The 14,690-nt window shown below is 38.1% G+C and overlaps 1 protein-coding gene across 4 annotated transcripts in view; it reads right to left on the bottom strand.

The window, feature by feature from the left end:
• Positions 1-14,690, bottom strand: part of Rdx (radixin) — a 90,548-nt gene that overhangs the window by 51,738 nt on the left and 24,120 nt on the right. For all 4 annotated transcript variants that reach the window (XM_029563411.1, XM_029563413.1, XM_008832812.2 and 1 more), the window contains exons 6-10: positions 14,097-14,371; positions 6,789-6,872; positions 6,232-6,378; positions 4,281-4,377; positions 2,864-3,027 (exon numbers count right to left, since the gene is read on the bottom strand). In XM_029563411.1, coding sequence (XP_029419271.1) covers positions 2,864-3,027; positions 4,281-4,377; positions 6,232-6,378; positions 6,789-6,872; positions 14,097-14,371 — 767 coding nt within the window. The remainder of the gene's footprint in view (positions 1-2,863; positions 3,028-4,280; positions 4,378-6,231; positions 6,379-6,788; positions 6,873-14,096; positions 14,372-14,690) is intronic.

The following is a 14,690-nucleotide window of genomic DNA, read 5'->3' as shown; positions in this document are numbered from 1 at the left end:
TGTCTGCAGCTTTCTTTTGAGATTCATTTCTGATACCTTATGTCCACAGACCACACTACATGAATACAACTCCATTCAGCTCCTCACATCTCTTGCTGACACACAGGGCTGGTAGACCTTCCTTATCTCCCATATAAAACTAGAAGATATTGGGGCTCAGCAGTTAAGAGTACTGACTGTTCTTGTAGAAGACCTAAGTTTGATTCTCAGCACCCACAGCAGCTAACAACTGCCTGTAACTCCAGTTCCAGGGGATCTGATGCCCTCTTCTGACCACTGCAGACATTGCATGATATGGGTTTACTTACATACATACACATAAAAAATAAAAATGTTTTTTTTTAATGTAACATTAAAAAAATCCTAGAAGATATTGCTTCTCCCCGAAGCACTGTTCAAAAAGGACTAACCTAGTCCACTCACTGGTACGTATGCAAGCGTGTATATTCTTATCTCTGCACATCTGCTTATGCTGGCTTCTTCAATTTTCAAGCCTCAGTCAAGTCCAACTTTCTCCAGGAAGCTTCTTGCTATTACTCAAACTATAAATGTAGATATTTTAATTCATAGTTTCAGATTCTACTCATTTCAACCTAGTTCTAGGTCAAGACATAAATATACTAATAAGCTATAAAGTCTCTGTACTAGCATGCAAAAATTATATGAGAAATTCTTATTTTTAAGGACTATCAAATAGGTCCAATTACATTTTTCTTAAGTCTTAAGTGGCAGCTAACAACTGTCCTTAACTCCAGTTCCAGGGGATCGATGCCCTCTTCTGACCTCCTTAAACATTGCATGATACAGGTGCACTTAACATACATGCACACAAGACACTCAATACACTTAAAATTTTTTAAAAAAATAAGAAAATCATTCAACTAGTGTTAAATAAGATAGTATTCAACTAGAAGAGGATTTAAACCCTCTAGTTGCAAAGTCTATTGTCTTGGTAAGACACCAGCTATGGTCTAGTGATACAGGAAACCTGCAGTTGTAGCTGACTTACAATTGGCACATAGGATTCTGACTCCAAATTGTAAGCGTAAGCCCGTTTCCAAACTTGTCAATAACTTTAGCCATACAAATATGTTCAAGAATTAGAGAATGAGTATCACTTGATTTGGATGTAAGGCACTTAGGAGAAAAGACTAGAGAACTACCATCTATTTCTCTGTCAAAAACATACAGCTATGAAAGCTCTGGGGAGAAAATGCAACCACATACACCAAGGTATTCAAGTAAGGAGGCCTCCTTGCTGTCTTCTCCAGGTATTGTTCTTGTCCAAGAGCGTCTAGCAGCATAGATGGCATGCCTCCAAGCACTACCCCAACCATGTCTGCTGGCTTTGTTTTCAGTTGCCAGTGAGCCTGACCAAAACTTTCCACATAGTTCTTTCTCTCTCCCTCCCTCCCTTCCTCCTTCCTTTGTTCTCTCTCTTCCTCTCCCTCTCCCTCTCTCTCAGAACAATGAATATGGAAGGAACACATGAAAATTTGGTGTACTATTTCTGAAAGACTGCCAATCTCTGTGTGGCTAGAATAATAAACAGTTACTGAATACCTCCTGTTTAGAGTGTTCAATGCATGCTAAAGAAAGGTTGTAAAATGTATCCAAAAGGAACCATGGATTACCAAATAAAAAAAAAAAAACTTCCTTCTAGTCCCCACAGTAACTGAATATAGCACTCTCATCAAATAGTACTAATTAAACACACTACTACATAACACATATACCAGTTTTCTCTGTGTCTAGATGCATAAAAAGCACATAGATCATTGCAAAAAGTACATAATATGCCAACTGTGGGCAGAACAGATATACGGAATGGAATGATATCTGCAAATCCACATAAAGTAACTTTTTTATGTCATGATAGAAGCACTTAGAGTCAGTGAAAGCTACAAGGTAAAAAGATCATTAGAAACAAAGCTCAATAGTTTCTAGGGTTTTTTGCTTTGTTTTGTTCTAAGACTACTATATTTTTTACAGTATCACTTTCTTTAAAGATTTTCTCAATAAAGGATAATTTTACTTGGGCCCTTAAATCTTTTCACATAAAGCAGAAAATCCAAACTAATCTAGATTCAAACTTGGGAACTGGGAATTACGTTCTTGGGTCCAATAACATGGTTCCGGGGTCTATACAGATCTTATTCAACTTCAATCCATTAAAAAAGTTTACTTTTAATATGTTTAATGGTCTCTCTTTCAAGTCTCAATTACAAACAAAAAGATCGGTATCTTTGGCAGAGATGACTAGTCAGCTTGCTCTACTCAGGAACATTTCAACTGAGTTCTACGATGGTACGGATACTGCTTCAAAATTAAATATTCAGCACATTTTTACACTGAAAAATTAAGAAATAACCTGCAAGCAAAAGCAAAACAAATTTGAAAATTTCAAATTTGAAAACCACAGTGAGGGCTGGAAAGATGCTCCATGGTTAAGAGCACTGGCTGCGCCAGCAGAGCACCCAGGTTCAGTTCCCAGCACCCACACAGCAGCTAACACCTGTCCTCAATTCCAGTTCTAGGTGGTCAGATGTCCTCTTCTGGCCTCCACTCCAATACTGCACAGCATGGATGCACTTTACATGAAGGCAAAACACTCATACACATAAAATATAAACATAATTAAAAAATAAAAAGTGAAATACGAGCATCTGTGACGTCATGAAGAGTGACTTTCTCAGACATTTCTGTCAAAGATTTCTACTTTGAAAACTATAATAATTTTAAGGCAAGGTGATAAAGGAAATACTAACTTTTCAATTTTAATACAAAGTCTGCGAATAAAACTGAGCACTCTGTTAGCCGGCCTAGCCTAAACAATCAAGAAGGAGAGGGTGTCAAGTCATACCTTTCCAGCTGCTTCTGATGCTTCTCCTCTCGAGCCTGAGCCTTCATCTGCTGCACTTCAATAGTGTCAGGTTTCCTTCTCCGCATGTACAGTTCGTGGTTTCCCATACACAAGGCCAAAATACGCTTATTGATTCTCAGTCGAGGCGCATAAAAAACAAAATCCTGAACAGAAAACATTTAAAATTTAAACTTTTCCTGAAAGAAAATGAGTGCCATTTACAACAACTAATCAATTTGAACATGAGGTAGAATTCTAATGCCACATTACACATAATTTAGAAATTATTGCATTTCTTGTTTCCTAGTAAAACATACTCCACAAAACTGGCTCTCCACTCTTCATGCCCCACCAGTTTTGTTACGATGCATTAAATGTCATTCTTTTTTTATTCTCCAAAGTAACTACAAACAACTATTCTTACACACAGAGAAAGGTTTATTTTGCCATTACTGTCAAAACTGGTCCTGCTCCATGGCTGTATTTTAACCTAGAAATTTTCTCCAAATATTGATCTTTTAAATAATAAGAATAGAATACTAGAGAATGTGTGACGCTACAGGGGTTTAAAAAAATCTATTTAAATAAAAAAAATACAAGTTACAAAAGTATAAATTCATAGCACAAGACTGTAAGCAGAATTGGAGGGGTTACTTCTACTATATGCAAGCCACTGATAAATACTATTTAAATTATTTCTTAAGAATTATGATTGAGGGGCTAGAGAGATGGCTCAGCAGTTAAGAACACTGACTGTTCTTGCAGAAGACACAGGTTCGAATCCCAGCACCCACATAGTAGCTAACGACTGTCTTTAACTCCAGTTCCAGGGGATCCAACAGCCTCTTCTGTCCTCCATGGGCACTGCATGACACGGGTGCACTTACCTACATGCAGGCAATACACGCATACACATAAAATAAAAATAATTAAAAAAAATTTTTTAAGTTATGATTGTTGATCCCCTTCTAATACAAAATGCCTACCTTATAATGAAATCACAGTTAAAATTCTTATAACTTGTAAAAAATATTGAAGGCTTCGAATTTTTAATAACATCATTTTACCACACACTACATAAAGAGAATGTTCCTCAGAAACAACTCAGTAATGACCAATACCATTCTTTAAGTGACTTCATAAGAAAGTAGTAGAAAAAAGCTTAGAGTAGAGGCTGGCAAGATGGTTCAGTGCTTAAAAGCACTAGCTGCTCTTGCAGAGGACCAGGGTTTGATTCCCAGTACCCACATAGCAGCTAACAATCATTCATAATTCCAGTTTCAAGAGATTCAACACCTTCTTCTGACCTCTGTGGGCACTGTATGACATGGGTGCACTTACATATATACAAGCAATACACTCATACACATAAAATAAAAATCTGAAGTTAATACATAAAAAACAAAAAAGTACTTACAGGTGCTTTTTTGTCAATTGGCTTTATAACAAATTTTTTGTCATTAAATGAAATATTTCTGATTTCACTCCAGGGAAAACCAATTTTAGGTGTTAGCCTTAAAAATAAGAATATTGCTTTAATTTAAAGGCAGGAAATAGTGGATAAAATGCACCTCTGGGGTGACCAGTCTAAAGGGTTCCAGATCATCTCTATTTCATATATATATGAATATATCACATATTCATATGTTCATAATTCATTCATATTATATATTAATATATTCATTCCTACATATATTCATAATATATATTAAACAGGGACTCCCTGTAGCCCTAGCTGGCCTGAAACTCACTATGGAGACCAGGCTGGCCTAGATGTTACAGAGATGGACCTGCCTCTGCCTCTCCCCTTCTCCCAGAGTGCTGGGATTAAAGGCATGTGCCATCACACTTAGCACAAAATATATTATCTTATTTACACTATGCAATTGACATATTTGAATGGGAAATCTGATTAATCACATAAAAATAATAACCATGGAATGATTTCATAAATGTGTCATGAACCTTAAATCATCACTTTCCTAAAACTACCTAGAATATCTATTTGGTAAACAGAGTCTAAGACTGAGCCTCCTGCATTTTTTTTTTCTAGTTAGCTGCAACAAATACCAGTTTGACAGGGAGAAAAGTAAAGCCTTTATAAATTCTATGGAATACAGATATATTAAGTACTGAGTATTAAAGATTTCTTCTTTAATTTTAAAATGCTTAGATATATGAATGTATTAAAAGTACTGAATTTCAGTACAACTTGACTATGAATTTATAGTATGTGAACAAAAACATTTAAAAACAGATTTCTACTTATGCTACTTTTAATACTTAAGCAGATAAAGTAAATAATTAGCTGTGTTCTTGTGTTTTACTGCCCTCTAATGGCCGCTGAGGTCTTCTTAGAAAGGAGTCTGTAGGAATATAGCACACTACACTAGAGTTATGTGCTCTGTTGAAGAAATCTAAAGCAAGTGCTTCAGATCACTCTCACAATAATGTTTTAAGATAACCTTGGAAACTAACACAAAAAATTTAAAAACAAAGGTGATTCAACCATAAAAATTAGTCTTGAGGTCATTTTTGTTTTTCTAAAATATTCAAAAATTTCAGTCTCATTGAATTCTAACTTTTTAAATAGTTTTGTAGAAACTGTCTTTGAGTCACTATGTATGTTTTGAAATGCTCATTGTATCAGACACATAAAATAAACTACAATTCTGGAGCCAATCAATAATAAAGAATGATGCCATAGGAGGAGGATTTCTAGTATATACTGGACTGCTATGTGGTTTGATAAACAAATGTATAAGACTTATTATTCTTAAGAAAGACTATAAGGGTCGATATAATTCATGCAAAATATATTTATGTTATCTATATACAGTAAATATACATGTGCATTCACACATATAACAGTACAAATTATGACAGAAAGCAGTATCAATTATGATGAAATTACATATGATAATTAAAATTCAAAATATAATTACAATATTCACTATGCATAATATAGGGACATCCTATTCAACTGATGTTTAAGAGTATACAAAACAATTCCTATAGAAATGTTGAAACATACATCTTAGTTTTATTTCTCAAGGCTCTTGGTTTCTTATATAACATTTAAGGAATAACTTGTTACTAAACTTAATTCACAAGAGACAAAGCAACATACTTCAAATAAAAGTGAATTCTCTCATTTAATAAATACAATCAGAAGTAAACTCCGAAACTACAAGACACCAAAAAAATGGAAATGATACCTTAAAAACTATGTGGAATTAGCTAATCCCTTTAATTCAATGAGGAAAAGAAAGCAACAAGGGCAACCAAGACAAGGGACAACTTTACAAGTAGAACACAACGTAAAGACACCGAGAACACGGACTGACATGTGCGACTAAATGACTTACTTGTCATCGTGTTCATAAATATTCAGACCCAAAGCATCAACGCCCAGCCACAATTCAGTACCCTTCTTATTTTTTATTTCAAAATAGTTAACACCATACATTTCTAGATCTTGTGCGATCTTCAAGTATTCCATCATTGAGTCTTCCCTGTTGAAATAAAGCTAAATGTAACAGAGTGAAGGAGAAGTGTCTAAACATAAAGTCAAACTGTAAAAATACCTGGAATTCATATATCATACTTTATACACAGATATCAAATGATTGGGGAGGATCGTCTGATGTAATCATAAATGTCCAAATAACATTAACATTTTTATGTGTCTGTGTGTATGTGGCAGAGGGGGTACACATACCATAGCACACGTGTGGAGGTCAGAGGACAACCAGAGTTAGTCAGTTCTTTCCTTCCACCATGTGAGTTCTGGACAGCAAACCTGAGCTGTCAGTCTTGGCAGAAGGCACCTCTACCTAATAAGCTATCTCACCCGTTCAATAAGATTTTTAAACAACAGTATTTTAAATTGGAGGGACGAGCATAGGAAGCAGTCCCGGGGCACCTTAGCATTCCCCTGTGCTCCTCGTGCCACGTCTGTATTCTCTCCTCCCACTGCTCCTTTGTCAACTTGTGTTGTTCCAAAACGCTGAAAGGAAAAAAGTTCTAGTTAATGCCTTTGTGATTCAAAGTCCAATTTTTCTTTTTAAAAAGCAGATTCGTTTCACAACTTGACTATGGTGTCATATAAATCAAACATATACGATAAAACCACATAAAACTAAAACCAATTGAATGAACATAAAAGTGATGAAATCTGAATAAGGTGGTTGATCATGTCAGTGTGGGTACATTGGTTTAATATTATACTGTAGTCATATAAGATGCCATCATGGAAAGCCAGGAGAGGGATACACGGTATTTCTCTTTTTACAACTGCATCTGAATCTACAATTATCCTAAAACTATTTAGATAGCACACATATATGTGCGCCACCTGCATGCAGTGTCCAGAGAGGCAGAAAGAGGCATCAGATCCTCTGGAACTGGAGTGACAGATGGTTGTGAGTCTCCATGTGGGAGCTGGGAACCCAACCCAGGTCCTCTGCAAGAGCAACAAGTGCTCTTAACACTGAGCCATCTCTCCAGCCCTAGTTTAAATTACTTAAAATAATACATGCTTTAAAACACTTATTGTACAGTTTACAAGAATTCAGATATTTCCAATAAAAAACAAAGACTTTAAGCCAAGCATGATGGTGAAGATCTATAATCCCCCGTATTCAAGACACTGAGGCAGGGACTGAAGAGATGGCTCAGTGGATAAGACCACTTTCTGCTCTTTGCAGAGGACCTGGATTCAATTCCCAGCACCCACAGGGCAGCTAAGTCTTCCTTAACTCCAGTTCCAGGGGAATCCAACACCTTCTTCTGACCTCCATCGGCAATGCATGACATGGGTACACTTACATACATGCAGGGAATACACTCATACATTCAAAATAGTAATAATAATAATAAATTCAAGCAGGACTACTGTGAGTTTGAAGTCAGCATGGGCTATACAATGTGTTCAAGGCCTGCTAGCCTCCAAAGAAGCCCCTACAAACTTACCTATTTGCTAACCATTCCCAATGCTGTGTGTATAGCTGAGATATCATAAGAGTCAGGCCACATATGCAAACAAACACTAGATCTCTCTGTTTTATACCATATGCATTCCAAATTTACAAGTGCAAAACTGAATCTACCCTCCTACCAAATTTATTTTTGCTTCCCCCATCTTGATAAAGGTATTATTACTAGCCACCTGGCTAACGGAAGCCAGAAACAGCATGGAACATTGTATTTCTAGCTCCTCTCAAGGTAAGAACTACTGTCTAGTACAGCTTATCCACCACCAGAATGCAAGCTCTACTGTGGAGGCAGATTGCATGAAAGGGTTTTCAATATATGAATTAAACAGATACAAATCACTGTTTGATTTATTATCGCCAAATAAATGTCTGAGTACTTCTTACCTGTTCCCTATACCTAGATACTTAGAAAAGTATGCTATATACTATACACAGAATATGTCAGGCACTGGGAATGTTTTCACCATTCAAAACCAATAATAATAATAATAATCATGATGATGATGATGATGATGGTGATTATGATGATAATGATGATGATGATGCTGTATTACGGAACTTGTGGCCAAGTCTCTTTTAAGCTTAGATAGCTTGAATTAGTTCCCCATGAACCATCCCTCTGGAAAACCTAATAGTAAGAAAAATCCTTAAGAAATATTTACACTCACAACTACAAATAATCTAAACAAGCTCAGTAAGCTTCCTTCTTGATATTATTTTATTGTACTTCTTTTTTTTAATTGTTTTTGATTTATATATATATTTTTTAATTTTGGGTATGAGCATACTGTCTGCATCCATGTGAGTGAACCCATGTTGTACAATGCCACAGAGGTCAGAGAGGCTTTGGATTCCCCTGGAACTGGAGTTAAGCATGGTTTGTAGCCGCCACATGGGTGCTGGGAATCGAGCCTGGGTCCTCTGCAAGAGCAGTCAGTGATCTTAACTGCTGAGCCATCTCTCCAGCCCCTTGATTGACATATTTTTATTTTATGTGTATGAGTGTTTTGCCTACATGTATCTGAGTGCACCCATGTTGCAAAATGCCCATGGAGGCCAGAAGAGGGCATTGGATCCCCAGAGCTGGAGTCAGAGACTGTTAGCCACCATGTGGGTGCTAGAAACTGAACCTAGGTCCTCTGCTAGAGCAGTCATTGCTTTTAACCTCTGAGTCATCTCTCCAGCCCCAAATTTTATTGCAGGGCTGGAAATGGAACTCAAGGCCTCACGCAAGCTAGGCAAGTATTCTACCAACTTTCCTGGAGCTAGACCTCAAGTTCTCTTCCTTCTTTTTAAGTAGAAGGAGCTAGGTAGGATACACATGCTTTTGAAATGAAGAGATTGATTGTGTAAATTCTAGTATTTAAAAATTTCTTAGTCACATGACTATTATTTAAATGTAACGTAATGTACTTATTTGATGTTCAACCAAACAGCAAAGTGATCTAACACTGAAAAAATAATTACCTGTTATACTTGTATGAAATTAAGTATGTTCAATACTTTGTAAATATTTAAGGAATTTTACTACAAAACTTTACAGAAGTGATAACATAAAACCTAATCTGTCTTTATGCAAATTATACCTCAATTTAAAGTAAGAACTAATCTTTATCTGCAATAAGATTCTACCATGTTAATAATTTATTACTGAATTAATTTAAAATATATATCACCTACAGTCTTGAGCACTCAGAGGCTAAGGGAGGATGACCACTTGAGCTCAGGAGTTCAAGATCATCCTAGGCACTATAGTGAGACCTCATTCCCAAAGGAAGGAAGGAGGAGGGAAGGAAAAGAGGAGAGAGGGAGAAGGGACCCAACCACAAGTATCTGGGAAAAGGGATCTGCGGTTGAAATATCCATCAAAACAAGGACATGGCTATAATGTATCCCCACCGAAACTCATGTTAAGGCTTAGTTCCCAAAGTAACAGGGTTCAGAGCTGGTAGGCCTTGAAGCGGCACTAATGCCTCTCTTCAAAGGCTAGATTAGTTCTTAAAATTAGTTATTAAAAGTACAGGTTGTCACAAAGCATCCAGCCACCTTTCCCTCCCCTCTCCTTATGTAAGTCTAGGGGCCCTCTACTTTTCTGCCATAAGGCCTTTATAGAAGCCTACCACTTGCAGCAGTCAGATCTTAAGAGCCTTCAGAAGTATAAACCAAATTCACTCTTTTTTCTCTATAAATTGCTCAGTCTCACACATTGTTACAGCAATACAAAATTGTTTAAGACAGACAAAATCAAATTTACAAATATCTCCATATTCCTGATTTCCTTGGTAAACAATGGGCATTATTCTATCTTCCTCAAACATAAGTATTATTACACTAAAAAGCAGAACACTGCAACAAGCCTGGAATTAAAGGCTTGGCCCCACGCCCAGCTACACTGAACTCTTAGTCTTATGCCATTACATACTTATACAGAAAATTTTAAATTTAAGAATTTAGATCAAGAATTATAAACCAAACAACAACAACAACAAAAGTCTCTCTCTGGGAGCTAAAAGAATAATCCAATATACTTTCTAATTATTAAGAACATGCATGTGCCAGGTGTGGTAGCACACACCTTTAATTCCAGCACTCGGGAGGCAGAGACAGCTGGATCTCTGTGAGCTCCAGGCCAGCCTGGTCTACATAGTGAGTTCCAGGCCAGCTGGAGCTGCAGAGAGACCCTGTCTCAAAAAGACCAAAAAAAAAAAAAAAAAAAGAAAAAGAAAAAGAACATGAATGCCACCAAAGTTAAAAACTAAGGCACTAGCAAGTAACGTGTAGGTTACACTATAAGCCATAGAGCTCATGCATTATAATCATAAAATGAAACACAGAGCAGAATTATTCCACTTTGCAGATTTAGACACTGAGGCTCAGAAATTTAGGTCTAAGGCAATGTAACTAGCAAAGAGCAGATTCAGTTCCCAAATGCAGTTCTTCTGTCTAGTCATTTATTACCTATGCCATGATACTGGCATAGTTCAAAGTTCAGTGTCCAAAGGTAGAACTCTGAAACAGAGCACTAGCCTAGACCCTATTGCCGGAGACAGGACATACTTTGGGCATATTTGGAGGAATGGAGCTGGAACTGACCTGGAAGCCACCTCCCCTGAAGGCTAGCTCTCATAGCTTTGGAGAGCACTACGCAAGCTGGTAAGGGAGAACATCAAACGATGCTCCAACCCCAGCTTCAAGGCCTAATAACCACATCAGTGTCTGGCACAGGAAATGACACTGGTGCAGCAGTCACACTTTTATCTTGGGGATAATCAACAGCTACCTAATTAGACTTAAAGCCCACTCAATGGGAAGAAACTCGTGTAGTACTGTAAACCTGGCTAAATAACCATAGCTAGACAGGTCATAGATCTTAGAGAAAACCCAAGGCTGACAGATCTCTAGACAAATGTAATTTCTTACTATGTATTAAATATGGATCCTTATATTTACAGACAAGTATGCCAGTCACCACTCATCAAAGAACCTTCTTTTACAACAGACGGAGATTATTAGAGAGTTCCAAAACTGGTCACACACAGACATTGTCTGTGAATTGCCCAAGCCTAAGTGGCACATCTATAATGCAACCTCTATACCTAAGGCTCACAGAACATAGAACAAGGGGTAGAAGATATGAATGAATCTCTCAATTCTCATCAATGAAGCTCCCTTATGCAACAGAGGGCCAGGAACATAAAAGGTCACAAATGGCCAAAGTGTAGAGAGCGAAAGTCTGCAGACTGTGGGTCCTTGGACAGGACTCCTATATTAAACTCCACCCACCCAGGGCTCAGGTACCACTGCAGAAGAGGGGACCAAAAGATCATAAGAACCAGAGGAGGAGGTGTATGACCATAAAGAAAGAGTCCTACAGACTCCTGGGATCTTGCTCATATGAACCTACAGCAATGGTGCCAACATGCACAAGACCCATGCAAACTCAAGCAGACAAAAACCCAGCACAGAACTGTGGAAATGTGCAGCAGGCCCCAACCTTAGCTGAAGAACTACTGGGAAGTTGATTACTGCTGGGTGAGAAAGAGCTGATCTTCTTAAAGGGCGTGACTCTAGATAGGCTGACTAGACACCAGTAGATGAACCTGCACTGAGGGACATCTGGGGACACTAACTCAACTCAATAGGCCTCAACATAAATGACGGAATGCATGTAATCCAGTTGGGAGGCTATGGGAGGGTGTCGATGAGGAAGGAGGTAAAAGATGATTAAGATGCTGTGTATGGAATACACAAAAATTAAGGGCTGGATAGGTGGCTCAGCAGTTAAAAACACTGGCTGTTCTTGCAGAAGACCCACGTTTGAATCCCAGCACCCACATGGCAGCTAACAACTGTCCGTAACTCCAGTTCCAGGGGATCCGACAGCCTCTTCTGTCCTCCATGGGCACTGCACAACACAGGTGCACTTACCTACATGCAGGCAATACATGCATACACATAAAATAAATAAATAAATAAAAAATAAAAGAAAGAAAGAAAGAAAGAAAATTTCAATAAAAAATTTAGAAAAAAAACAAACCTAATTTTAAAAGTATTTTCAACAGCCAGGCATGGTGACACTCACCTTTAATCCCAGCACTTGGGAGGTAGAGGCAGGCAGATCTCTGTGAGTTCCAGGCCAGCCTGGTCTACATTGTGAGTTCCAGGCCAGCTGGAGCTACAGAGAGACCCTGTCTCAAAAAAGACTCCCCCCGCCAAAAAATAAGTATTTTCAAAACTTAAAAGCTGGCCAGGCATGGTGGGGCACTTGGGAAACAAAGGCAAGCGGATCTCTGTGAGACTGTGGCCAGCCTGGGATGGTCTGCATAGAGTTCCAGGCCAACTGGGGCAATTACACAGTGAGACCTTGTCTTAAAAAAAAAGAAAAAAACTTTAATTCTGTGAGGGAAACATAGCTACACAGCTTGCTACTTACTAGTCTCACAATCATTTAAAAAATTTTCAATTTATGGGGCTGGAGAGATGGCTCAGTGGTTAAGGACACTGGTTGTTCTTGCAGAAGACCTGGGTTTGAATCCCACACGGCAGCTAACAACTGTCTGTAACTCCAATCCCAGGGGATCCGACAGCCTCTTCTGACCTCCGAGGGCACTGCACAACACAAGTGCACTTACCTACATGCAGGCAATACACTCATACACATAAAATAAAAATACTAAATAAAATATTTCTTTGAAAAAGAAAATAAGTGTGATTTTTTTCTGGAGAATAATTGAAACATTTAACGTAACAAATAAATATGAAAAACTAATTTTTAATGTATTCAGATACCCTCCTCCATCTGCACACCTCCTCTTTTTACCAATTTTATGTATTCTACCACACACACACACACACACACACACATATATATAAATGCCTATAAACTCAAATTTGTGTCTCCAAATGTCCTTCAGTGTGGTTCCATCCTCTGAAGCCTAGTTAGCCTACCAAGAATCACACCCTTAAAAATGACTGACCTCCCCTCTCAGCACCCATTGGATTCCAACAGCTCCTCAGGTAGGGCTGGAGTTTGGCTTGAGCTTCCATGGACTTGTGCATGCTTTCACCATTGTTGTGAGTTCCTATGAGCAACTGACCAGCTGTGTGGAAAACTCTCTGTGGTCCTCCACCACCTCTGGATCTTATAATCTTTTTACCCCACCCTGCCCACCGCCCCTTCCTCAATGATCCCTGAGCCTTTGGAGGCAAAAGTCTGATATAGGTGTCCAATTCACTTTGCAATCTCAATTCTCCGCATGTATGAGTATTCTGCCTGCACATATGTAAGTGTACCATGTGCATGTTATGCCCATGGAAGCCAGAAGAGGGCACTGGATCTTATGAAAATAAAGTTACAGAGAGTTGTTAGCTGCCATTGTGGGTGCTGCAGACCAAACCTGAGTCCACTGTAAGAGCAGCTAGTGCTTTCAACTAGTGAGCCATCCCTGTAGCTCCTCACAGGTATTTATTAAACACCTATCTGCTTGTGTTCAAGTTTTCACTAAACAATTCACATCCATCCTTCATGCACAAATCTCCTTTGTTGCCTATCCTAGAGAAATGAAGACAGAAGAGGGAGACAATTGCACAACACACAAAACTGTGCAGTGACTAGCTCATAATCCTAAACAGACTCTGATCCACCTGGCAACCTAAAAATCTTTTTTAAAAATGTTTAGCATAAACTCCTGGAATGTATTTTTATGAGAACATAACAGAGGGCATGCTTCACCTACCGCTGTGGTAGGAGTCTGTCGTTAGCCAGATAGCCTGGTTTATGAATCTCTTTACTATAATCTCCATACTTGGCTTGGACGGCATAGGAAGCCAAAAGAACTGCAGTTTCTGGTGGGCAGTATATCTCATCATTTAAGATGGCTTCTTTAACTTGCAAGAAGAAAAGTCTCTGCGTTATTTCTTGAATTAATTCCTCAGAAACATCTTCAGGAAAGAATTTAGCTCTAAACTTGAACTGTAAAGGATTTTCTTTTTTAACATCTTGCTGTGTCACCTAGAATAGTAATTTCAAGTATGATGAACAAAAATTTTAATGCACTATATAATTAAACATATTTATAGCAAATTCTTGGAAGAAAGTAGGTAGTAAAGTAAAAGATTCTCATCCTGTGAGTAATGTAGTAAGATTTTCAATCTATAAACAAACATGCTGCGGAGGCTGCATGTGACCCTTCAGTTTGCCTACAACAGCCAAACTGAAAACTTCTCTGCATTCTGGAACTTACCTTCAGATGCTTAAATTAATACCTGCTTTAAAATAATACTTCTGGGGCTGGAGAGATGGCTCAGCAGTTAAGAACACTGACTGTTCT

Source organism: Nannospalax galili, unplaced genomic scaffold (assembly GCF_000622305.1).
Source record: "Nannospalax galili isolate Female #2095 unplaced genomic scaffold, S.galili_v1.0 scaffold335, whole genome shotgun sequence".
NCBI lineage: Eukaryota > Metazoa > Chordata > Mammalia > Rodentia > Spalacidae > Nannospalax > Nannospalax galili.
This window is presented reverse-complemented; position numbering and strand designations above follow the sequence as displayed.